This window comes from Pleuronectes platessa, chromosome 19, assembly GCF_947347685.1.
Source record: "Pleuronectes platessa chromosome 19, fPlePla1.1, whole genome shotgun sequence".
NCBI lineage: Eukaryota > Metazoa > Chordata > Actinopteri > Pleuronectiformes > Pleuronectidae > Pleuronectes > Pleuronectes platessa.
In genome coordinates, this window is record NC_070644.1 from 8,603,582 (window position 1) to 8,630,646 (window position 27,065).

The window sequence follows — 27,065 nt, forward strand, 5'->3', positions numbered from 1 at the left end:
TCTGTATTTGATTTGGTCAGGGCCACCAGAGACCAGGGGAGCCTAAGTGGAAACAGCAGGCCCTAGTGAAACCTGCTCTCTCTGGCATAAAATCAGTATCCAGATTCCAATGATGCCTTCTGTAAAAGGACTTCATTATGCTCTCAGAATATGGACTAGACAAATATTTGGCTTGGTCATTATGATGCTGTATCCACTCCCCCCACGGAACCAGGTCCTACACCAGGCTCAGTGTTTCTGCATCCCAGAGATGTCCCCCCCCCCCCCCCCCCCCAGCGTCACTCTGTCTCCTTCCTGATACAAGCCAAATGGGGGGAAAAAAAGAAAATGCAAGTAAAATAATATAATACTTCCATATTATGAGGATAATAACAGTAAAGAAAACGAGGAAAAGGAATATGTTACTAACAACACAGTGAAGACGGGTATTTAACATCAGGTTGTTCCCCTCAAATTTTGTATTACCCTGTAACTCCTCTGTCGCCATCATTCTGACATCATGGTAGGAAGGGTCACTACCTCAGACCCAACATCCCCTAGACCCCTCCAGACAGATGGTTTTTCATTCCGACTTCGTAGCTACTGCTCCACCATTCTTCCTTCTTCACCATCAATCCCACATTTCTCTATACACTAACTCACTCACTCACTCAATCACTCACACACACCTGCAAGCGCACACACAAACACACACACTTGAAAATTCATTGAGCCTTGAATCCATGTCCTCAACCTATAACCTATACACTGAGGTAGATGTAAAAAGTCAAAAAGATAGAGACCTTGAGTTATTACTTCAGGTGCTGGAGTTAAAAACAAGGTGCAACACCAAGCTATTGAACCCAAGATTCAAAACGTAAGAGTGTCCCTCTTACACCATAAACTATTTAACCAGAAACACTTGGAATATCTGACTCTTTCCTTTAGAAGCTGGAGAGATTTCAAGGATTGCCCGGCATTGTTCTTCCCACGTTTAGCTATTCAGAACAGTTATAGTCATGGAAGGACAACACTGGAAAATATTGATTTTACGACCAGTTAGATGAGCGTGGTAATTATATTCACTCTCAGACGGTTGTGATAGTGGGATATTATCTGACTCACTGTGGCCACAGTAACTGTAGGAAATTGCAGAATTTTCTTAGAGTCAGCGTTCATGGGGCAGTGTGACAGTGTGTCCTGTCCACACCACTGAGATTACTTCCACTGGACAGTGACATAAGACATTATCATTAGTGTGGCCAGGCTGCATCTTGAAGAGACTTGGTAAAATGTGGCATCTCTTTGGCTTTGCATTAATGACATCTCAAGCATGTCTCAAAGGTTCACAGATAATCTTTGACTTGGAAAAATTATTCGAGTTTCCTAGAGCAAATCCCTCAGGTAAACCTTCCATATTCAGCCCAACTTAGTACATTTATTTTGAAATCTCTCAGCTTGGCCTTCATTTATCAAAGCCTTGGAAGGAAAAGGAAGAGATTCAAGAGATTTGGGATCCATTCATCCAATTTAAAGCCTCCCAGTGGGCAGGGTGTGATGATTTTATGTGCTGTAGAACTATCCCAGTTGGGTGATGGGGCTTATTTGGGCAGATGTTAAGATTTGTCATGTCCAGCAGAGCACAGAGGCCAAGACTCATGTAGGTGATTGGCAGCTCTCTGACTCTGCTGCTGATCTTAAATCCCATTTGCCTTTACCCTCTCCATCTCTCTTATTCCTTCTGCTGCTCAGTTCTCCTTCACTACTTCTGTGACCCTGCCTCTACCTCCCGCCACTCATATGCCACAGGAGGAAGTGAAGTTTCTGAGGGAAGAGAGGGGAACTTATTCTTTCTTTAAGTCCACCAAACCTCCCTCTGCAAAAGCCCTCAGGGTTATATAATAAACATTTCATTTCCCCTGGCCAGCAATAGGAAAGGCTTATATTATGTAAAAGAGCAGAAATAGCAACTGAAAAAAAGCTTGTCATTCTGTATTTCTCGGGCCGGGATCATTCCTCTGGTTAAAGAGCTGGATCACTGAAAACTCTGATTTAGTTATTTCAGAAGCTGCTTTAAAAAAAAAAGCTGTTTATTCAAAAAGATTTAATGAACGAAAGAAGGAGTGCTGCTTTTTTTTTCCTCCTCTCATCATTTAAAATAAAATATAAACGATGACAGTACAGTGTTGTGACAGTACATATACGTCTAAAAGCAGCATAAAAACAGAGTTTATATAACTTCTTTTAAGTTTTTGAGTCAATTACAGTTACTAAAATGTCTAATATTCCAAAGATGAATATTCCAACTTTAACATTTCTCCCTGAAAACAACATTTTACAAACTGTTATTTAATGTTATTCAAATATTACGTGTTATTACAGACTTAGATGTTGTCAGTAATTGAATCTGAACCTCTGTGCGGAGCAAAGCCAAGCCACACGTCCCACTGTGGTGGGGATAAAGACCACACAGATTTTTTTAATCCATCCTTTTAGAAGCAAAACTCCGAACACTTTGAAGTAGTTGGTGAGAGAAACCTTGCACAGTGCTTTTTCCCATTCGTCCTCCATCATCATGTCACCAAGATCCTCCCCCCGGTGCAGCTTAAGAAATATTAAGTAAGCCACCCCAACCCATAAACATGACTCTCGCCGAACTTAATGATCCTAAATTGTAACTTTGGTGCATGCATAAAAATAGCGAGAATATGTTCCCATAAAAATCAAAGCTGTGTGGATGGTAGTGATTGAGTTAGAAGCCAGCGCAAATATGGGAAAGAGTAGAACAAAGCCACCTTGTAGACTATAGTGATTTAGTTTTTTCCGCACTTTGAAATGTTCATTTGACAACAGTTGTCTGCTTCTTTGGCATTTTTATGCCCTGCGAAGTGTGAGTTCAAAATACTGCAAATGTGGTAGCCTGAGGCGAGGTGTCACTACATGGAGAACAAACATATGAGGACGGCATGTGTGCTGTTGACTGTTATTCAGTCAATATAGTAGTACAGCTCTAACTAGAGTGCATACCTCTGCCAAGGCTCAACAGTCCCCTTCAATTCAACCAAGCTGCACCAAATTGCACTCACTTACAGAAATCAGTCCTCTAAACGGACCTGTCTTTTTTAAATGAAGATACATGAATTATTCCCGGGGAAGTCAATCAAATTTCGTTGTTAAAGAAAGTTAGCTCCTTGATCCTGATCTGTACTTTTACTTTGACTAGTTTAATGCTTTCTTCCCTGAACCACACCATGGTTCCACCAATTTTGTGGAAATCAATTAAGTAGTTTTTGCGTAATGTTGCTTACAAACAAACATAGAAACGGACAGGGGTAAAAACATAACCTCCGTGGCAGAGGTAACAAAGCACATGGGACTACGGTGGCTAGACTAACACTGGGACCTTTTCATCTCCTAGTGCAAGACTGCCTATTATTCCAACAGATTGTTACAGCCAATACATTACCATCCACCTTAGCCAAAATAAATACCTGTAATGATAATACTTAGGTTTATACCTGCAGTGTATTTGTGGATGGCTGGAGGATAAGGCAACTAGAATGGTCCTTATTTTCTTCTGGACAAATAAGCATTCATTGCTGCCTTTACCCCTTCATTCTCAGTTTCTAATCTGAGAGCAGAACCGTGCCCTGCACTTTGTTCTGCCCTTCTCTTCAAAGTCAGATTTTTGAATTATAAAGTCTCCATGTCTCTGGATTACATCATCTTTTTAGCCACATGAGCAGCCTGGTTCTAGGGATAGAAATTTTAGCCTGCTACGGATTGAAATATTTTGACAGTTGTTAAATTGGGATTGACATAGAACCAAGAGGAGAGAGCACATTTGTCCAGGTTTAGCTGCTCCGCACTGGCTTCCTGTGACATTTAAGATTGATGAAGGTCCTCCTTCTCGTCTATAAAGCTGTGAACTGGATAGAGACAATTGCTACATTGCTAAGTCCCTTGTTCACTATTTGTTTGTTTGTCTGTTTATTGGACGTTCCCAACAGCAATCAAAAGCAGAACAGAGTTGCAACCCATGTTAAATATGCCCCAAAGCTATGGAACACACCATCCACAGACATCAGGGAAGCCAGCACATTACATACCAAATAAGAAAGTAATTTACGTTATTATATGCCATCTTTACCTCAATTTGTTAATATTATTCAGTTGTCTTATTTTATCTCCTTCTTTTACCTATTGGGTTTTATTTCCCCTGCATTTACTGTTTTTATGTTCATTGTAAGTCTTCAGCTGCTGCATTTCACGAAAGTTTTGATCAATATTGTAATTATTATATCAAATTATGCATATACATCCATGGTCCCCTGGGGAGGAAAAAAGCCTACTTTGTTGACCCTCTGACATTTTCTCCTGCGTGTCACTGTTTGTTTTCACTGATTCCAAAGCATACAGTATAATAGTGCAGCAGCTTGAAATAGTTTCCAGAGGATGCATCATCATAACTGCTGTGACTTTTCCTCCAGTGCCACCAGTAGGTTGATACTTTTGGATCACAGTGAAATTTCATAACAGAGGAACAGATTGGATAAAATTTGTCATAGATATTCGTGTTCTCTCCATGAACCCTGGTGATGTTTACCCTCTTTTCCTCCCGCTAGGTAAACGATTTTGGCTTTGAGTGGAATATCTTGACAACTATTTGTGACAGTTGCATGGTTCTAATGACTATGAGATCATACAAATGATAAAGATACAGCAGGACACAAACTTTAGCAGAGACTAAAGGTGGTAGAATGAATGCTGTTGGACGCGAGGATGACAAACATGTTGAGTTAATCAAAAATACCACAACTGTACTCATTTGTAGTGGATGTTTTCCAACTTGTTTGTAATTCAAATGGTACCTGTTCCAAATATTTCATCATCCAATGCTTGATAATCAAATAACTATTGTCAATAGCCATTTTTCTTCCAGCTCAAAACACATTATTATAATGTAAATGACACAAATGCTCTTTGTGTATGCCTGTAGTCATCAAATTTAATCTGCATCATTTTATTCCTTTAAAACAAAGTTGAATGTTTTTATGACTCAGTAAGTGTTGGAATCTGGGAATGATCATTTTTTTTAACTCTCAGGATTATAACAGATGCTCAGAGCTCAGTGGTGAGGACACCAACAAAAGATTTGGGAAATAATTACAGCAAAGTATGAATAACTGCCTTTCAGAAGAAAAAAAACTGCTTGTTCCATAACATCACAGTAATTTATATTGCATATTTCCACTGTCTTACTTTACATGGTCTTCACTCTGTGTTTGTGATGCTTCCCACTTTCATTGAATGTTAGTCCATTAGCTTGAGACTGTTATAATGTATAATGATTTACCTGACTATGTTGATTTAAGTCTATTACACCAAGCCTCTGATCTAGCTTGTTATTTATTGGTTATTAGTTAACTTTTTACTGGTCTTAATAAGTATGGTCAAATTTTTAGGTCCCAAAAATGTCTTAGCAATTTTGTATGGCATCCTTTACTATTTTTAGGGTAGTAGTGGCTAAGGGGTCAGAGCGAACCAGAATGTCCGCGGTTCCATCCCAGTCTTCCACATGCCGAAGTGTCGTTGGGCCAAAAACAGAACCCAAAATTGCTGGAAAGTGCTGCACGTAGATCCAATGTATGAATGTGTGTGTGACTGTGTGAATGTAAAACTATTGTAAAGTGCTTTGAGTGGTGATCAGGACTAGAAAAACGATATATAAATACAGACCATTCACGACTAGTTTATACCCTCATTATCGGGCATACTAAAACCAGAAGGGCGCTTGGAGAGCACACAACTCCCCGATGGCTGATTGGTCGATATATTTCCTGAGAAAATCATGCACATTCCTGGATCTGAATCTTTATCTGGATCCAAACTTTTAATGTGTACGTCTTTGGGTCACCCCCCGAACAAATGAAGAAATGAAGAGATAAAAACCTAACCCTCTCTCGGTAATAAGATAAAGGTGTGCTATTGTAATCTCAGGAGAAAATGGCCGATTTCAGCGTGTAGATTTTAACACTGGTTCAGACAGAGCTGTATACACTGTGGTCACGTTATAACAGGACAGGGCAGAAATTACCACACTGACAGACACATACTTCAAGTAATCTCAGTTTCTGGAATGGAGGCTTTCCTGTGAGTCATATTTCTGGAGATGAAAATCCAAGATTTCCCTGTCGCTCAGCTGAACTGCTAAGATTAAATCTCTTCTTCTCCTGTCTTGCAAAGAAGAACTTCAAACATACCAGGGATATTCAAAATCTCGTACTATACTCTTTAAAAATTGATTGATTAAATGAGAGTTCCCAAGAGAATACAAATATGAAGTGATGACCGTCAAAGTGTCCTTTATATTCCACGTTTTCTCATCCAGATGTTCACAGTCTGTTAGGCGGTGTCTAACCTCCTGATCTCTGGCTGGCTTGTCTAACCTCTGGGATATTTCAGGACATGGCATCAGCTCTCACTGTGATCTTCTATGCTGTGGTCATATACAATCAACAGTTACAGACTGGATTGGTCTTAATGGACAGAAAGTGTCCACACTGATAACAGACAGTGTCACTTGCGTGCAAACAAACAATCTGTCAGGGCTCTTGATTTCCTATGTGGTGGACTGGACTCCCACTGTACACGGAATCATGTTAATCTTCGGCTCTGGCGCATATGACCGACTGTCGCTGGAGGGACTTACACTTACATTGAATACAGTCTCTATTTGGCTGTGTTATTTCTGTGGAAGGGAGGGAGTGGAGAGAGAGACGTTCCGGTGCCGTTTCCAGTGGCAGTCAATGTATGTCGGCCCTGTCGGAGTGCAGGAGGCTGTGAAACGCTCCGAGCTCCTTGCGTGTGCGAATAAACACCCTCTTTTGGTCTGGGGCCCCTCCAAGGGTCAACACTCTGTTACATCACAAAAGCTGGATTCATGGTTTAGTTGCTCCAAGGTCTAAAAGAGGAGGAGAAGAAGGGGCACAGTGCTGCCTCTCTTTGTCACTGCCACAGGTCTCTCTTATCTCCTCGGCCCCTCTAATCTCTTGCACGCTTCCTTTCTAATTTGACATCTTTCATTTTAGAATGCTCCCCCCTTCATTCACACCAATTATGTTGATTGTCTCTCGCTCCACCTTCCCGGTCTTTTAATTTTTAGCACACTCTTTCACTGTTTCCCTCTGACCTCAATTTTTTCCTGGATCCAGGTAAATAGAGGCTCTAAGAGAGACTTTGGTAACTGTAGCCACGGCTGCCCACGCCACAACTTAAAATGCACACACACTCTTGAGTCGAGGTGGAAATGCAGGAATAAGATGTTTTTTTTGTTAAGCCAACAAACCAGCAGCATCACAACCAGAGCGCTCAGATTTAGAAAAGAGGGTTGGAAGCAGTCGAAAGTTTTACTCAGGAAAATGGCAGTGCGCTAAATATTTAAACAAAGACTTGAAAAGTGTATATTTCTCTAATATTCCTAAACATACATTAGATTAGGCTAAAGATATGCATCTTAATCTTGAGAGTGATTCCATAGAGGAACAATGCTACCTCTTGTGGTTAAATGTGCACAATGCATCCTGCAGAATCAGCTCATTCATTAAACTTCTGCATAAAAAAAGAGGATTTGTGAAACATAAGACACTACAAAGTGATTACTGGAAGGAAAATCCTCAATTATTTGAGCTGGATGTATATGATTGTAGAAACAGAGAGCAAAATTATATATTATTTCCACAACAAGAAGCAACTAAACAAATGCAATCCCATAATCCCCCTGTACATTGAGAGGGCTTGTTACTGAGAGTCTAATAGTCAAGAGACAGGGAGAAAATTAGTAGCTAGCTGCAGCTATATTTTTCTTTGAGCATATACAATAATTAACTTTATATATATGTTCCCAAACCCAATGCTTAGCCTTCCCCAGCTGTATATTTTTGGTGCCAGCAACCAGTAAGGCCACTGTCATTTCCCAACAAGGATTCAGTCTTACGCAGCCTTGTCTCATATAAAGCCTCTTGGGTTTAACCGCCACACTTGTCCCAGTAAACCAAACCTTAATCACAGGCTTGTCTAAAGCGGGAGTCTGTAAAATGCCTCTGGGCACTTCTACAGTACTTGTCTACGTCGATTTCCTATATTTTTCTGCTCTGAGTTTATGCACACTTTTCTTTTATATTCCTGGTTTTTGCTTCCGGTTATGGGACAAAATGTTTTTTCAGCTATAAAAAAATGGCACCGGTACATTTGTCCAGTTCTGCTTCTGGTTCCAGCAACTGAAATAGACGATTCTCTCGGAGGCAGGCAGGATGTAAGGTTCAGCTCAAATCCCGGTGGGGCCCTGTTTTCTTTTTTTTCTCTCTCTTTTTTTTATTTTGAATGGAGCCTTTCTACAAAACTCATTAATATCATAGTACAGTCACACCTATATCCACTCGCTGAACTTCCTGCAGAAATCCAAACAGGTCGGAAAGAGACAGATGGACTTTTGAGAATTCCCCATGTTTACCTCCCGGTAGAACAGCAGGCCTGTGTAGAGCCAGGGTTCTGCCTTATGAGGGGCACTCACTAAGGCATCACTGAGACCCGTTTCACAGAAAACATCCATCAAAAGGCTTCATTTAACTGGAGATGAAAGGTGAGCCTTTTAACTCCTTCCTCTACCTTAAGCCCAGCCTGTTGACTCTCTCGTCATGTTTACGTTCCGATGCACAAACATCGAAAGCACCTTCTGTGTACGTGGTTCCTTCCTCCGCATGATTTGTGATAGGCGGCATAAAGTCCTCATATTATCTACATGATGAAAAAAATACAGCCCCCACACTGGATCAAATGCTCGCTCTGTTCTGGAGTGTTCTCGCATGCATGTTTGTACGGGCTCATACAAAGAGCAGAATAACTCTTGGTCAAATACATGGTAGTTAAATTCCTACACAGATTTCCGAGATAGTTGACTCTGTCTGTGTGCAGTATATCAGTGAGAAATATGGTGTGAAAGTAAGGTTTTTACGTCAAAATATGTGGTACTTTTTTTTAAATTTTTTGTCTATGTTTTACTGTTAGTTCGCTGCTAATGTGACAATCTTTTTCTTAACTTCTAGTTCAATGCAATTCAAAGTATTTATGATTGATGATAGAGGCGTTTTACTATCATCAAAGCTGCCTTCAGAAGAATTTTCCTGAAATGTTCCAAAGGGGCTGACTTTGAGAACGTAAATGTCAGTTGCTCCAAACATTTGCCGGAACTTTTCCTGCCAGCCCCCTAGTGAAATGTTCATGATAATACAGCAGGAAAATGTCTAGAAAACTCACAGTGAGGAAGTGGGGGGGCGGATTGATTGCCGAAAACAGCTTTCTTTCTCTACCTAAACACAGACAGCAGCCACAGAGGTCTCCTTTTATAAAATATCTACTTGAATATGATTTTGAGGTCAATTTAGACATCAGCCGTGTTTTAGTAGATAGAGTTGTCCATTATTTGTAGCAGGGCAGTTTGTTCCTTTAGAGCTTCTTTTTTCCACTTACCGTATCAAAGTCTCCATAAGCAAGACAATGAACCCCAACTGCTTCCGGTGGTTAGACTAGTAACTTCCAAGTCTGTGACACCACTGCTTGAAGTTGGACCAGGGTCAGACTTGGTGTTTCTTCTCTTATATCCAATGTATGTAAAGCTAAGATAACATTGTGTTTTCTCTTGTGTTCATTTTGGTCAGAATCCCGCAACACCTGCAGTGGGGATTTAGGTAATTGGATGACAAGCTTCTCTGTCTCTATTTTCATGTGAGTGAATAGTAATTTCAAGGATCACTATAACGTTGCTTATAGTAATTGGGGTGCACAAGGTGTCAATCAATTGTGCACGCATGAGTTAATCCAGACTCTTCAGGACCTTTATAACAGTTCTGCACTAAAAGTAAATCCTCCATTCAACACTTGTTGCTTATAATTTCCTGATTCAAAACCAATTTTGAAATGCTACAATTTTCTTATGTTATCAAATATAATTTACATTCCTGGAAAAACGCAATGTTCTTTCTTTTATTTGTTTTCCTCAGTTGCCACATGTAAATACTTTAGCACAGCAAGATCATAGCCTTTAAGCGAGAAGCATGAGTGCATGCAGACAGAATCCAACATATTCATAAAATGTACAACTTTATACTTAAAAGGGTGGAGCTCTTCCTGCTATTAAAAGACTATATTCAGGCTGCCCCAGGGTTAGAAGGAATGCATGTGGGTGCATCTTGGTGCGTCCACACTGTATGTGTAACATAAACTGAAAACATGCATCAAAGGAAGTGGCACCCCTCAAGCCCAAAGGATGGAGAATACACAACACACACAATCTTGCACACTTACAAACACACGCACAGCTACACTGAAATGGTATGAGTTGACATTTAAAGTCAACAAATATTTCTAAAGCTGCAGTCCTTTCTACTCAAAGATTACTCAAAACACCATTTCACACAGTACAAACTGAAGGAGTCTAAGAAATTGGTGTAATTATGGTTTTTTGAAACAATAATTGAAAAATATATTTGTAAAAAACAATATATATATACATAAATAATATAATATCACATAGAGTCTGTGGCAATTAATCATTCATGCAATTGATAACCTGCCCCCCCAAAAAAGAAAACTGATGATGGACTCAGCCAATCAACGTTAGACGATGTATTCGTCCAACTCCCCAATGTTAGACCAACATTCAAGGACTGAACCAAACTCCAGAGCAGTCTTCTAACTGAGTGATCAGATTTGAAAATGCATTGAGGATGCATTTGGGTGCTTCTCGTGATAGGATCACTAAGGACAGACTTTAATGTTAGACTTGACTTGCATTTCTTTCCTCAGAGCATTAGAGTATTTGGATGGACTTGGTCAGTGAGACTATTAAGGATAAAACTTACATCGTGAAACCATTCGAGCACGACTTTAAGACCCTGAACTAGATATAGAAAGTCATATGACCAGTATTAGAGTATTTGAGTGTCTACTTTAGATGCTGGACTTGAGCATTGAACCCAATAATTGAAAATGAAGAGAAGTGACACATTAAAGAGAAATTAAATTAAAAAAAGCTTTATATCTCTATATCGCCCAAATTGATTTGCATCCTATTTAAGCTCTCCACCATGAGACCAACCACGTTGGAGTGCATTGTTAAAGATGGACAATTTTAAGATGTGAAAGGCTTGCAGACAGATATTTATTAAACGCGTCAATAATGGCCAAGATAGCGTAAATTTTTTAACCAAGTTTGGCTCCATACAGATTTTTTTTTTCAAATAGTCTGCTCTCAGTTTGTAACACTTCCTTTTAAAAATCTCAGACATTAAAAAGTCCATTCCCCAAAAAAATAGGTGAATACCCCTTTAAGAAATCCACTGGCCCTCCTGCAGTAGCCAGGATGTTATGGATGAGAGCCAGATGAGATGAGTGACGACCCTTTGACCAGACAACAGAGATGCTCACCCAGCATTCTTTACATAGCAGCTGACCAGTGAGGAGTAGGCCCAAGTACAACATCAAACTGGAGGCACAGGAAACTCACTCTGCTCATAGTGCCACCATCACATCGGTGGTTGGTAACTAGTCTGTCCCTTCATCTCTCTTGGTTAGGGTTAGGGTGTCTGGTGGCTCAGATCCAAATGTGACACCCTGAAAAAGGGGAAATGTAAACAAGGACTCCCAGACATGATGCTTCCTCTGTGGTCACTTCACCGAAAATGTAATGAGTTTCAAAAGTATCTACATAGTAACAAGGTTCCTTCAGGACAAAGAGTTTACAAATTAAAGTGCATTTTCTGTCCAAATAAATATCAATGTGTTTTCTCAGGTGAGTAACCATGGATATTTCCCATTTTCTCTTAAAAAATATAATCAAATGTGATGTTTACGTATGATAATAGTCTATTTAATAATAAATTAACTTTAACATCATCTGTTCCTTCTACACGCAGATGCATTAACAACTAAACACAATCAAAGTACACAGTTTAGCAGTAGGGAGGTGTTTAAGCTAGTTAACATTAAGCTAATTCACAAATTAAACTCAAAAAAACACTCAACATTCAGTCAATATGTTCACTAAACACAAGTAAAACAATACAGTAAAGGTTCAAGAGCTAAAATGCTAATAACTACCTGAATAAATGCAAATAAGACCCACATGCTTCTTCTGTGGTGGCTTCGTTTAAATTGAGGCATCGTAGCCAACAGCTCCCCCCTCAGGACTTTGCAGGCATCACTAATCAATCACGAGCAAAGGCTAAACAGGTAGATCACAGATGACCATAGATAGGGAACTCCTAACAGGTATGTTTTTTTGGTTTAAATTAAAAAGCTACGCAGAAAAGAAATGAAAAGAAAACTATTGAAAATCAGAAAGCACGGTTTAAGAAGAGGGAAATAGATTAAAAGAGGCAAAAGAAATCAAAAGTATGAATAAATGTACAGTTATGAATGTATCACTTGTTTATAATGAATTCCATTTTGTCCCAATAATAGGACAGACAGGCAAAGGAGAGCAAACAGAATAATTTGGCTCTAGAATATGGCTCGTGAAGCGAGCACACCAAGTCAGAGCTATTATTACGGAATGGTTGCTTGTCTTTCTCGGTTAGAGACAATGGACAGTGTCCGTTTCAGCACAAACATGATTTTTTATTTCTCAAGAATTTACCATCCACTGAGAGTTCCTTCAATTAAACTTAAAGGAATCTCAGTAAAAGAAAATTACTAACACAAGATAAAGTTCTGACGGGAAGACCTATAAAAAAAGTATTATAAGATTCCATATGAAATACTGCACAGATACAAGACGCCTTGAACCAGTTGACAATCAGAGGCTGAATATCTCAGAGCCGTGAACCCTCTGCCTTCCGTCCTCACAGTGGAAAAACAATTTACTGCAGGGTGTCTCGCGTCTGGCTGGTTGAAAGTCCTCTCTGAAACAAAACTCTATTCAGGTCAGATTAAGATCACATTCTGAAAGAGGACAATGGGACCACTGATCCTGGGCCAGCAGAAATAGAGAAGATTGCTTCATTGACCTTAGCTGGAGATACTCTTTCTTCCAGACGACTCCTGGTGCTACAAATCAATGAAAGACAGAATTACAGACACTCAAGGTAAAGTTTTGGTAAGAAGAACGAGCAGAGTATTAAACACCCAATTCCACGAATCTTAAATTGACTCAAAAACAATTTACCTATGAAGTTGGACTAAGGCTGGGAAAAAAAGGTTAATTTGGTCATGACAACAGTGTTCGAAGAGCTCTTATTAGACTGTTAGTGCTTTGCAGGTTCAACACAAGGGAATAAGGGTGAAGTGTAGCCAAAACTCTTTATTTTTGTATTGCGGCGAACACACTGTCACCAAGCCACCAATTTCTAACTTTGTTGACGCAGCAGCATCCACAGCAACTGCTGAGAGCTACAAAACAATAAGAGATAAAGTAGTAGTATTTAGTTCCTATATCGTCACACAGAAATAGTCATGGTTGGTTTTACTTTTGGATCTTTAAACCTCAACCAAAAGTGTTAGGTTTGGATTTGATACACAGATTAGACCTAGATGCATAGAGACACTCTCTGGGACTTGGGATGCTGATAACCCATTTGTTCCTGTGGAGCTGCAGAGGAAGACGTTGTAATTAGATGTGTTGGATGGTGAAGTGGTTTTATTGGGAAACCCTGGTTTATAATTTCTATTATTACAAGCCAGGCCTCCTTGTAAAACACTTAACATACACATATTTTCTGATGCCCTTGTTCACCCTTTCCTAACCATCTGATCACCACAGCCATGTGACTCTTGTTGTATTAGAACAGTATTATTCTAACAATGTCACATTATGCTGCCTCAAACGAAAAATTATTCAATTATCAAATTAAGAGATCGTGGAATCAATTTATATGTTAATTTGTCTAAATTAAAATGTATTTGACTGTATGTTTTAATACTTTATCATCTGTTTTGTCAAATCTTTGTTTTTAATGCAACTGTATGGGTTAGGTGCTGTGGTGATATTGCAATTAGTGTCTTTTAAGAAAATACCATATCTTTTTCAATGTAAAATACATTTAAAATGTTCAATACACTTGTAATACACACACAATATAATGAACAAATGGAATATTATATGGAATATTTGTAGCCATGGTAACAACTAATGGGAATTAAAATAAACAACAAACTAATAACTTAGCTTTTCTATTCATATTTAGTATGTTTTATTCATTCTGATACATAAATTTGCACCATCTCGAATATTTTATGAAACCAGCCTTCTTCGATGTGAATGGTTGAGAGAAATACACTGAAATATCGCAGGAAAGGGGACAGTCGCTGCATGCGAGAGAACCCTCAGAGCGTTAGCAGATGTCGCGATCATCTGGGAGTTTGCATTTGCGACAAAGTACAGGGGAAACTGCTACATGACCACACCAGAGCCCATCAACAAAAACTGTACAGGCCTCTAATGACATGTGATGTGATATGCTCTATTAAAGGCAGAGTCTCCACCCAGCACTGATCCTGACAGCAGGATCCCTTTGAAAAACCAGTACACTGACCGAATCCACTTACGGAAGGAGGGCTGGTTGTACTAGAAGCAATTAGCAAGAAATTGCATCAGTTTGAATGAACTGGCCAGTGGCCACAAAATGTCCAAACACCACACAGAAAACGTAACCACATTACCTGTCAAAGGAATCAGAGACAAAGAAGGTGTAAAAAACTGTAAAAACCCGTTTACAATACAATTCAAACATATGAAAGAGAGTTTTTTCTTCGCCTGTAACTTTCAACTTGTTTATAGGACCTCATAGTACACACTCAATGTCTTTAATACTTCCTCAAGTTTATTAAGTGTTCAGCTGCACACGTGTTAACCCCTAGACCTTTTACACCGACAAACGTGTTAGAAACTTTCATGTTTATTGTTCTTAATCTCATCCAGATGGACAAATTGTTTTGAAAAAAATGAAGGAACTTTCTTTAACGGCAGCCAGAAGTTTTAGGATGCATAATCAAAACACAAGAAGTCCAAAGCAACTGCATATACAAAAGGCACAAACTCCTGGCCGGGCAAAGTTAGCAAAACCTCAGAGGACAGATTATGGCGTTTACAAAAAGGGAAAGGAGAAGAAACCACAGACGTCGTCAAAAAAGAGGGTTTATCCTTGAGGTTGCTCCTTCTACGTAAATGGCCGTGGGCTGCAGGGCCACATGAATACCAGCCCATTGCTGTGAACATAAAACTCACGAGAAAATGAGAATTGTACACTCCTCAGTGTACAACAACACACACTGTATGCTCTCATCAATGACACACATGCACATACAGAATCAAAATTACACACAGTTATGTCTTTCATCAGCAGAGACATTAGCTTTCTCTGACCCTCCCCACAAATCGGCGGTGGTGACAGGGTGAGCCCCGGATTCTTCCATCAGTGTAAACAGTCTAAATAAAACAGTGTTTCTCTGGTTTGATGAGTCCTTCTCTGCAGGGACGCGTCCCTCTGAGGGGAAGCATTCATTAGAGCTCTGCACCACCCACATGCAGTTTACCGACCCCTCGACCTCACATTAACAATCTCTGCAGGCTGCGTTGTGTGTGTGTGTGTGTGTGTGTGTGTGTGTGTGTGTGTGTGTGTCTGTACATGTTTGTGTGCGTGCTGACGTTGAGGACATGTGGTTTGTGGGGGTCTGATGGCTTCCCTGCTCTGCAAAACCCTGTTTCCATGTTCCCTTGGAAACTCCCACACAACTTCTACAGAGTTTTTCAGCCAGAAGATTATGTTGATGATTTTTTTTTTTTTAAATAAAGAATAACTGCATTCACAAACACTTTTGGCAACTTTTTCAGTTCCACGTTAGCAAGAAGACAAACTTGTTTGTGGTCCAGTGTTTTTTTTGTAAGTTTGGGCATTAGGCCATAAGTTAGACCATGCTGTGGCCCTGAAGGAATAGTTGGACACATTTATCTGCTTTCTTTAAAAGATACAATGCCACTCACATATCTATAGGGTAAAGTAAATCCCCTCTAAAGCTTATTAATTCACACTTGCTCCTTATTTGTTAAATGACAGAAATATCCAAAAGAAACATGTAACTCATCAGGGATCCATTGCTTTGGGCATGCTAGCTTTTTTCCCCCTTCCAGTATTTGTGCGAAGCTAAGCTAACCATTTCCTGTTGGTAGGGATCTTTGAGTCTGACTTTTGCCACTGCAAATGAGTGTTGAACAATCCCTTTAAGATATTTCTTTAATGGTTTCTGTTACATTCATAAACAGTTTGATATGAAGATGGATGACATGACAGCTCCCCAAAAGTGTCTTGATCGCCACCTAATTAATTAGCTATTTCATGCTATAAAACAGAGTGAAAAATTACGATTGACAGCTGAAACTGGATTACGATTGGTTAAGCACATGTAAGCGAGACCTGACTACGGCAGCTCCATCCCATGATCACTGCTGCACAGGCTCTGACTCCAAATGCGCAAGATGGCATGTGGTCCGTTCCCGGATATTTTGTCTTCATCTCTTGATATCAGGAGGAAATAGAGCCACGTTGTCTATCTTTAGATAAAGTCTGTGGTACGATACAAAGACAGGAAAACTATTAAAAGGACCAAAACCATGAGATTGATTAACACAACAATACATAAAATTTAAACACAACAAAAAAAATGTTTAATCCCAGGCTGAGATGCACCCATAAAACCACAATTTCCAAGCCAAGTGACACGTCATCAACGATTGATCGGAAGAGTCAGGGCAGAGCTAAAGGGAAGACAAGAGAGGAACAGGGGCAAAGAGCAGGATCACATACAGCCATAACAGTCATTATTCATTATTAACAGTCCAACAGCAGCATAGAAGACTGAAATAAATATCCGGATATCTTCCCATTTGTGATCTTCATCATCCATTGTATCACAAGTGGGACTTAAGTGACCAGTCTAAAAGTAAAGCATCATGGGGCCGGACGAGACAGACAGGAAGGTGAAAGGCCAGGGATCATGTGGTGCTGAAGCCACGGACTGAAGGTGTTGATGCTAACAAATCCAGATTAATCCCGGAGAGTGATCCGGGTTCACACTGATGGTACGCCAGTCAGGTCTTTAGCTGTGACTGGTCTCCAGCCAGAATGATTTTAGACATGCTGAGATGTTGTTCTTTGAGTATCTTGGCGTGATGCAAAGAGACGGACAGCTTGGAAAAGCTCTGCAGACACAATGGAAACAGGCCAAGGTGGAGCAGAGTGTTGCAGTGTGAACTGCTGGCAGGAGAACAGAGGAGAAGAGAAGACGGTTGTGAAACACCCAAACATTCTGTTTGGTCAGCTTGTGGTGCTGGGACGGAGGCCCGACTTCACTTCTGTGGAATTTGAGGAGAGAATCAGCAGTTTGAACGGAAGTTAAAGGACATAATTCACCGGATCTAAAATATAAGGCAGAAAAAACTAATTTCCTACAATACCAACACCTTTCATTCACGCTAACGAAACAATAGTGACGTTGCTAATCTTTCTACTCTGGAAAAAACAGTTAGTCACATTCATTTGTGATAAAAAAGTTTTTTTTACAAATCACTGACTTGATCTTTTATCCATGAAATCTTAGCCAACAGACTGGAAATCAGTTATCAGATACAAAGAGATACACAGATTAGGAATAAAATATTTGAAAGAGAGACAGAATAATTAGTTGATTAATGTGAGTTTTCTTATAGTTAATGCAAAAAATAAACTGCATGGAGCACAGATATTCTCTGACAACGAGAAAAAGTGTGTTAACAGGACCATACCTTAAGATTTATTTGTTTATGTGACATTTTTTATTGTTTGTATCACACTTTGGTCAGATTTGTATGATGAATACTATTTTTTTTAATTAGAATTTGACAACCACTACCACATTGTTCTGTCCCCGTTTTGAAAGTCGCCCAATAAACATCCACCCACACAGTTGCTCTCAATTGTTTTGCTTCATTAATTTGCCTCCTCTCGGGACTGTGTGGGCACAGACTGTGTATCTCCCACTTGTTATTCTCACATATATACTAAGGGCAGTAAAACATCTTTAGGCCTTTTCTCCGTCTGTCTATCTCCATCGTGTGTAGGTGTGTCAGATCCTACGCTGGTATTGGTGCAGCTAAAGGCAATGGAGCCATCATTAATATTATCTGTATCTTTCTATATTTGATCTATCAAAACCTTTGCTGTGATAAAATACATTTGTTTACGTACATGGAGTCTATCAACGTTGAAAAACTGTTATTTTTTGCAGCAGACATTTTGACTGAAAGCTTTATTTTTATAGCGGTTTTCTTCACAAAGTTACAAAGCACTTCACAAAAGAATTAAATACCAACAATAAAACAACAATAAAATTAAATTAATCAATTCAAATCCACATAGAGATTCACACTTTTTATATTTTAAGAAGGGATTTAAAAGCAGATGAAACAAGTCCTCAAGTTTTATCCCAATGTATGTCCCCTCTTGATTAGCTCTCTCTCCATCCATCCATCAATCAATCATCCACCTGTACCACATTTCCTCCTTACAGCAGGAAATAACCATAACAACTGGATTTTATTTTTACAGTTTTTATAATTCCCTCTGTAAAAGGCTAAATGTTTCCTTTTCTTATTATAGTGATCAGTGCTGCCACACCAATACTTAAAGCAATTAAAGCAAATACTGGCCACCCACTTATGTACAAGGACAACAACCTTGCACACCCTTTTTATTTCTTCCAACCCCACTTCCTGTCTGTCACTGTCTGTCTCTGTCTACATCTCACCCACAAGCACACGCCATGTAATTAGGACAGTTTATCCAGGTATGCGAGGGCCTTGCATTTCACTAGGCCATAGTAGGTCTTGAACAGTGTGCATCTTCCGCCCTTCCGTCCTAGGTCTGCCCAAACTCTCTCCAGCTCACGATTCCCCATCCCTGCTGAGCTGAACAGGTAGTGGTAGCAGCAGGCGTTGTAAGGGATGTGTTTTTCTCCTGAGAACCTGGCGCAGTGGGTCGGTACCACACCAGCCCTGTGAGCACAAAGGCCCACAAACACAGCAGCTCTCACAGGAGCTCGAACCGCCGCAGAGGCTACGTACACTTTTCGGACCACATCTTGGGACAGAACGTACGCCGTCCCGTCACAGTATTCATGCAGGTACTTGTCAGGGTAGAGAACGAGGGGAAGGTAGCTGGGACTTTTGGGGTCTCTATCAGGTGGATCTTTCTGGATCACCCTGCCTAGGTAAATGTCTTCAGGGGGCCTGTGCAACCCGAGCAGGTAGCCTCCGATGGCAGGGAGATTGACAAACACAGAGTTCTCGGTGAGCAGGACAAATCGCGCCAGAGGACAGAAGGTGATGACCCAGCGGAGTGCCAGCACCGTCCTCTCTGATGGACCCCGGAGGGACGAATCAGCCACGTCATGACCCTGCACCATGTCCCCATAGTGTTCAGACTCTCTCATGATGGTCTCCTGTGCTGCAGAAGTCTGAGTAGATCCTACGAAGAACAGCACCTTCACGGGAAAGTCTTGGATCAGAGTTTGGTTGGCCCACGTCCTCCTGACTGCCTCTCGCTGGGTGACATTCGCTGGAGAGCTGAAGACTAGCGTGAGGAGGAAGAGGTCAGAGTTCCTGCAGGCATCAGGGTTAGTGATAGGGTAGACCTGGGACACGTTCTCCCTGGCATTGCTCAGGTCCAGTTTTCTCGCTCTTTCCCTCACCTCAACAACGGTGCCATCGGTGTAGACAGCAGGCGAGGGCTGCAGGAGGTACTCCTCGACAAAGTCGGCCCCAAACAACAAGGCGTGGAAGAGCAGCACGTTGAAGAGGAGGAAACACCACTGGTGGGTACGCAGCTTGAACAGAAAGCACTGGCAGAAACAGACAGAGAATGAATGACCATGAACACAGCCAGACAAACTAAAATAAATATATATAAGCTGTTGACACTTTACCTGCATCACACGGCCTTCTGGTTTTTCAGCTGTGGGTGACTAGAGGACCTCCTGCTGCTGTCAGTGCTGCAACAATACTGGCTACAAGGTTTCCACTTTCATGAAACTCTATAGCTGCATGAAACTCTGCACCCTTAACCCAATGTTACAAACCTGATGAGGAGGAGAGGATCCTGGATCAGCATCATACACATACAACTTTAATGATGGCGAGAAAGAATAGCTGGATCATACAACAATTTATTAAGGATCACCACCAGACATGTTTTAAAACATATAGAACTATTGAAATCTGAAAAATACAGCAGCTATGAACATCCAAACAATTTTAGTTTCATTTAGTTATTTTTATATTTCCAGTTTATCTACTGATGTGGGAACGTGAGTCTTCCAGTGTCCCATTATGCAATATCAAACTTTCATGTTTTCAGGGTTAATCAGTGAATAACCTCAACCTACAAATTATTGACAGGACCCGATAGGAAGTGAGGAAAATTAAAAGTTAACGTAAACTCTTTGGTGGAGCTAATAAAGTACAAAACATGAAGTTTATGCAGGTTATGTGTGTTTATACATGAATATACTACAAAGTAAAGCAATTTTTGTGAACACAATAGTAAAAACTGATCAAAGGGTCGTAGCTATTATCGAACTACTCATCATTGCATAATACAAGCATTGTAAAACTACATGATATTTTACAACATAATACAAGAGGAGGGGCTCTTACAGTATATTGTTTTAGATGCAAGGAATTGTTTGTGAGATGTTATTGGCCATCTCTAACAATTTATCTTTTTTGAGAACAATTTTTTTTTATTTTTTAAGACCCTTCCCATGCTGATGGTAACTGGGTTCCCTCACTGCTACACCTCTGTTTGTGTTGGACTGTAGTGTAGTCCAACACACTGTCCAGCAGGTGGCGGTAAGGCGCCGTGATGCTGGACGCTCACGTTGTAAATTGCGGCGCCGAGGAAGTAGACGAGCCGGGGACAATCACAAACAGACTCAGTCATGGCCGCGTCCATAGACAGTTTACTGGAGGAGATCTCCGCGGTTGAAGACCCTATAGAGGAGCTGCAGGGTCTGAGAACAGCGCTGCTGTCTCTGCCTGTGAGCGCCCTGAGAGACGCAGTGAGCGGGACGCGCCTCGATGTCATTTTCTCTCTGTTAAACTCGAACCACAGGTCTGTCTGCCTCACTGTGTGCTCACCGCGTAAATAAAGAGATGTCTGCTATCTGCTGAGTCAGTCTAATGTCAGGATGCGACACCAGTCAAACCGGTGCTTCAGTTAGCTTGCTTAAACGGGCTGTGTTTGATCTGTGCTAGTTATTAGCATGCTAAGTGGCTACAATGCTACAAAGAAAACAGCAGGTGTGAGATGGAAGGTTTTCTGTCACTTAGCCCTTTATCCCAAGTTATTAGCTTTAAAGAGAAGCTCACTTTTATATCCAATGTGCTCTGGAGGGTGTGCAGGGCTAACCCAGTGCAGGAATGAGGGAAACACAGTGCAGATGCAGAAGATCCAACATGGATGTGAGCACCCCCCTGTTAGAAAGGGTAGCTCAGCACCTGCAGGTCACAGTCACCGTTTAATTCAAGTGCTGGAGTGGAGAATCAGCCAGTAAAAAAGTGTCATGGTCTTAATAGTCACAGCTCAGATTTTGATAATGATAGTAAAGATAATAATCTTTAAAATGTCAAATAATGGTGAAGAAAACAGACAAATGGTGTCCAAAGATATTCCGTTTTACTGTCATGTAAATCAAAAAAGACATCTTCACATTTGAGAAGCTGAAACCAGCCTTATAGTCCAAGTGATTTAAGTATCAAATTTACAGAGGGCTCACATCTGGCAACACATTAAGTTCCATTACCACTGACCGGTAGCAGGCTCCATAACTTCAAAGCATTAAACTACAGCCAGGTTCATCACTTGTTTGAGTCCCCTGGAAACCTTTCCTGTGTTGTTTTTTGTAATTTGCACCACGTTTCTGTATTTGCATGTGTTTTGACATGAGCATGTGCATCAAATCAGGATGAAGTTGTTTTCTTAATTTGATGTGCTGTGTTCACAGGGAGCAGGTCGAACTGTGTGTTGACATCCTTGAACGCATCCTGATAGCGCTCAGCCCTGAGCACCTGGCACAGAACTACAGAGTGGAGCTGCAAGCAGGTCTGAACCATCCTAATGAAAAAGTCAAGATACTCGCCTTGACACAGGTAGGCTGCACACACACATGCACGCACACACAGAAAGACACCTTTAAGACGTGACCAAATAAGGTGTCCCTGTCTTTCTCGGGCAGATTGGCAGAATGATGGCGCACCCCGACGCTGTCACTAAAATCCTCAACAACCATGACATCCTTCAAGCGCTCATCCACTGCATTAGAGATGAGAAAATGGCTGTGGCAAAACAGGTGAAGATTGAGGCCCTGATATTACCAAGATGAACTTCTAACGAATCTACAATGGTGCACTTACTGTGTTTTTTTCCCCGCAGGCCATTCAGTCCCTGACTAAACTGAGTCACTCCAAGTCTGGATTAGACAAATTGTTCCACAGCGAGCTGCTGAATGTCATGAAGGAAGTGATGGCCACAAGTGACATTGTCAGATACAGATTGTACGAGGTGCGTTCAGACGTGCGTCACTTGGGTTTGATGCTTAGGTGACCACTTGTACAGATTTTTAAATGAAATCTAGTCTAAAGGAACCAGTAGAAGGTGTGACTAATCGGAACAAGTAATCATGCCAGAGTCTGGGCGACACTGATGCATTTATTTTGTTTTAATGTATGACAAATGATTTCATAACCATGTGAAAGCGTTTAGTCACACTCGCAATTATATGACAGCTGAAATTTCAGTTTGCTCTCTCCACTGTTTTCATGGAACCATCCAGCAGTCATTTAGCAGGCTCTGTAAACAGCTGAAAGATTGCCCACACTTACATTGACTGACTTTTTTCTGCTGGTCGCAGCTGGTGGTGGAAATCGCATCTGTTTCTCCCATTTCTCTTGGTTACTGCGCCAGCAGCAGCCTCATGTCTCAGCTCCTCAGTGAACTAACTGGAAACGACGTTTTGATCAGGTAATAAGATAACATAGAAACACAGGGGCAAACATATGATATGGTCTGTAAAAACATAATGTTGTAGCTGCAGTTGCATTAGGTATCTCTTCCTTTTCTTCAATCAAGTTCCATGTTATTAATCTCAGTCCATTTTCACTTCAAATCAATACCACAGGATCCTTAACAATCTGTACACTATACATCCACATATTTCCTTAGCCCCTCAAATCCGAAAAATAAAAAACACATTTCACATCCCATTTAAATAGGAAAAATGAAGAAATCTCAAGAAGAGCAACAGAGGGAATCCTCCTTCCCCGACAGACCTACTTTACATGCAATAGATGTTCTGTGTATAAACAGGAGCATTTCAAGGGACAGTGGGAGGCCAGGCAAAAAGGACCTGGGGGGGGTCTTCATGAAACAATTACCTGCTTTGCCTTCCCTGTTGCAATGCCGCTGTGTACTGAATATGAACATTGAACACTGAACATTGTGGATTTCAAAGTATGGATGATCACAACGACAACTAACATCTGTCTTTTTCCTTTTCAACAGGGCCACAGCCATAGAGATGGTGACCACTCTAGCCCACAGTCAGCACGGTCGGCAGTATCTGGCCCAGCAGGGTATCATGGACAAGTTCTCCAACATGATCAGAGGAGCAGACACAGACCCCTTGTCCTCCCTCTACCTGCCTGGTGAGCCACTTTAGAAAAGCGCTCCACTCAATTAATGGGCCGTATATTTACTTATCATGCTTGGTTACGAGTAGATGTGTTGAATTACTGTATAGGAGAACACTAGGCGTAAGAGATGATGTTGTTGGCATGTTTCACTTGGGTGAATTGAATGTGATTCTAAAAACAAGTCAGCCTGTGAACAGCTGCATCAAAACAGAAAGGACTGCAAATGTTTCCGTGAATAAATACAAAAACAAACTCTGTTAAATGGCGATCCAGGTAACATGGGATGTAATCATGAAAACATGCTAAAGTTAAGCTGTACTGGCAACATGTCACTGCTATAGGTTTGGTGAAGTTCTTTGGGAACCTGGCCATCGCCGACAGTCCGCAGCAGGTGTGTGAAACCTACCCGGCTTTTCAGAACAAAGTGTTTGAGATGGCTCTGGACCCGGACGCTGCGGTGATCGGGGTCGCTCTGGACACTCTGGGTTTACTCGGAGCTACTGTAGAGGGAAAGCAGGTCCTGCAGAAAACAGGTCAGCATGTCATGCGTCTTATTTTTCTTATTGTGTCTCCTGGATCTTGGCATTGTGTCTTAATTCTTTTGTGTGGTTTCAGGAGAAAAGTTCAAGGCCGTGCTGTTAAGAATGAGTAAGCTTGCGGGCTCTGGAGCTATGGAGCTGAGAGTGCGCAGCTTGGGGGCCATATCCCAACTTCTCACTCTAGAGGTACTTCTGTGCAGCATCAATCTTATATGTCTAAAAGTCATCTTCAGAAATAAGAGATTGATCTGTTTCTGAATCTTAAATCAATGTTGTTTTTTTGCAGCCAGAGCATCAGACAGAAGATCTTTTGGCCCTGACAGAGTCCTGGTTCCACCTTTTGTCTAAGCAGCCCATAGAGATGATCCGCACCATCAGCACTCAGCCTTTCCCAGAGCTGCACTGTGGTGCAATGAGGATTTTCACTGTGAGTGCTGAGCTGAATCTAACTGTCTAACTATAACCTCCTGGTGTTACTGAACGAGTAACTTCTAAAACAACATGGCAACTGTGGATATTGATATATTTTTTATATATATATATTTTCCAAGAGCATTTGAATCTTGTTTGAAATATTTGTGTGTGTGTGTTCCAGGCCATTGCCATTCAGCCCTGGGGTCAGAGGCTAATGGTCAGCACTCCCGGATTCATGGAGTTCATTTTGGATCGTTCAATGGGACGCACTAAGGAGGCCAAGGACTCTAAGTTTGAACTGGTGGGGTCCCTCTTGTCTTCGTCGACAGCAGCAGCGATACTGGGCAGCCAGCATTACATCCGTCTGAGAACGTACCTCAGAGAAGGAGCTTACCATGTTACAGCGGTGGCCACAGTCAGCACAGAAGGAGCGGAATGATTCACACACACTGGGATACATTTCATGGGTTTCTGTTTAATGCTTACAGGTGACGGATAAGTGCCTGAATGATCGAAACGTGGGTTAACATGTGAAGACGAATGTGTCTTCTCTGCTTGGTTTTTCACTTGCTCCTCTTATACACAATAATGTAACTATCCGGCTTTTCTGACATGATAACATCCAATCATCATTTTCAGCTCTTCCCCTTTATTGTACTTCATGAGTAAATTTAGTATTGTTTTAGAAAGAAATAGTATCCTCAAAGTTAATGCAGAGAACCGGTGTAAGACGAACACAAGTTTAGTTTTCAAACTTAATTGTTCAGTGCTCTCAGACAAAAGGCATGACTTTGTGGATATGTCATATTTAGTAACTTCAAATATAAAATATACTTGAACATTTTACATACTAGAAACTAAAGGGACAGTAAAGTTCACTGAGTTGTGATTTATACGTGTACATTAAAGGGGCATGCCACCATTTTATACATCAAATTTACTTTAATTGTCTTTTGGAGTATTACACAGTCTGTTGTGTAATGTCATCAGTTTATTCTCGGAGGCATGTAGTTTGGAGGATTTGGACATTGGGTAGGTTAATGAAAGATCAAAGTTACTAGTGCATTTTGAGAAATGTAGGATTTAGGGTTTTTGGAGCTTGATCCGTGTTGGAGACAAATCAGGATGTGCTTGAATCTGATTAATTCATTTTGACTATTTTCAAAAAAATTAAATATTTCAGCAGTGTCACCTTCAACACTTGACCAAAGACCAAAGGTCCACAAGTGTTGAACATTAAACTCAGAAAAAGTATGTGAAAAGTCTCTTTACCAGCTACAGGAGCCTGACAAGATGTTATGCTTTACTGTTCACTGTCCAGAATCTTATACAAACAAATCCCCATCATTGTACACAGTATCTTTCAAACACTACTGGACTCAACTGCAAACCACACTGATCAGACCCCTGCTCTGCAAATTCATCATACACTCATTTATTTTTGGGTCAAAATTATTTTTGTTTACCAAATAGACTTTTTTTTATTAAAGAAGATTCTGTCTGACAAAGAAATGTGTGTTCTGACTTTTCTCTTTCTTACATAAATCATTTTACTGAACTGTTTTCTATGAGGAGTGCTGCATGACCCATTGCAGATCCCACTGAATTTTGGACTGCGACGGGTAGATTCCAGATCTTTTTCGATTTCTCTTCAACATGGTGTGATAGGGTCTTAGCCATGGTGGAAACGCTCTGAGTGCCCTCTTAGTTTGAGATTCTGTTTTCTGATCATCTCCACAAGGGATGTTCAGCGCTGCCTCTCTGAGCCATTATGTCAGCTGTCAAAATCTTAAAATCCATCTTATCATTAAATTAAATGTGATAAAACTACAGTCATAACAAGTAAAGTTTTACATTAAAAAAAATACTTTCCAGCATATAATTATTAAAATAAGATGTAGACTTATGTGATTGAAAGGTTTCTATAAATAATAATAATAGTGATTATACTGATTCATTTCGTTTTCTAAATATAAAACACCCACATGGACACTCGAGTTTGTAAACCACAAATAACATAGTGGAATTTATGAATTACTTAATGTCATATCTGCAATATTTCCTCATCCTCCTTCATTCCACCGCCCTGGTGATGCGTTGAAACAGATTTGTCTACTTGAATCTACAAGGACATATCCGTGTACAGCGTGGGATAATGTGACAGAGGAGACTTTCCTCCTGTCCGCTGGAAAAAGACTTCCCACTCCAGTCAGAGCGTGACTCAATCCCAAACATCCATCAGCTGCCTCGTGTCACCATCTCACCACTGAACCATATCACCTCTCCCACGTCTCCTGCATACTTGCTACAGCTTGCGTCATTAAAAACAAATCCAGTCAGTCAATTTTTTTCAGTGT

At 40.7% G+C, this 27,065-nt stretch overlaps 2 protein-coding genes across 2 annotated transcripts; one reads left to right on the forward strand and one right to left on the reverse strand.

Moving 5' to 3' along the window:
- Positions 1–18,834: 18,834 nt before the first annotated feature.
- LOC128425207 (beta-1,3-galactosyltransferase 9) lies at positions 18,835–19,995 on the reverse strand. Its single transcript, XM_053411740.1, has 2 exons — positions 19,990–19,995; positions 18,835–19,905 (listed from the first exon to the last, which is right to left on the reverse strand). The coding sequence occupies exons 1-2, from the start codon at positions 19,993–19,995 to the stop codon at positions 18,835–18,837; spliced, it is 1,077 nt and encodes a 358-aa protein (XP_053267715.1).
- A 960-nt stretch (positions 19,996–20,955) lies between these two features.
- psmd5 (proteasome 26S subunit, non-ATPase 5) lies at positions 20,956–26,220 on the forward strand. Its single transcript, XM_053410857.1, has 10 exons — positions 20,956–21,176; positions 22,069–22,213; positions 22,300–22,413; positions 22,497–22,625; positions 22,975–23,084; positions 23,625–23,767; positions 24,097–24,288; positions 24,371–24,480; positions 24,581–24,721; positions 24,890–26,220. Exons 1-10 carry the CDS (start codon positions 21,004–21,006, stop codon positions 25,145–25,147), a joined length of 1,515 nt encoding a protein of 504 aa, XP_053266832.1. The 5' UTR covers positions 20,956–21,003; the 3' UTR covers positions 25,148–26,220.
- The last annotated feature ends 845 nt before the right edge of the window (positions 26,221–27,065 follow it).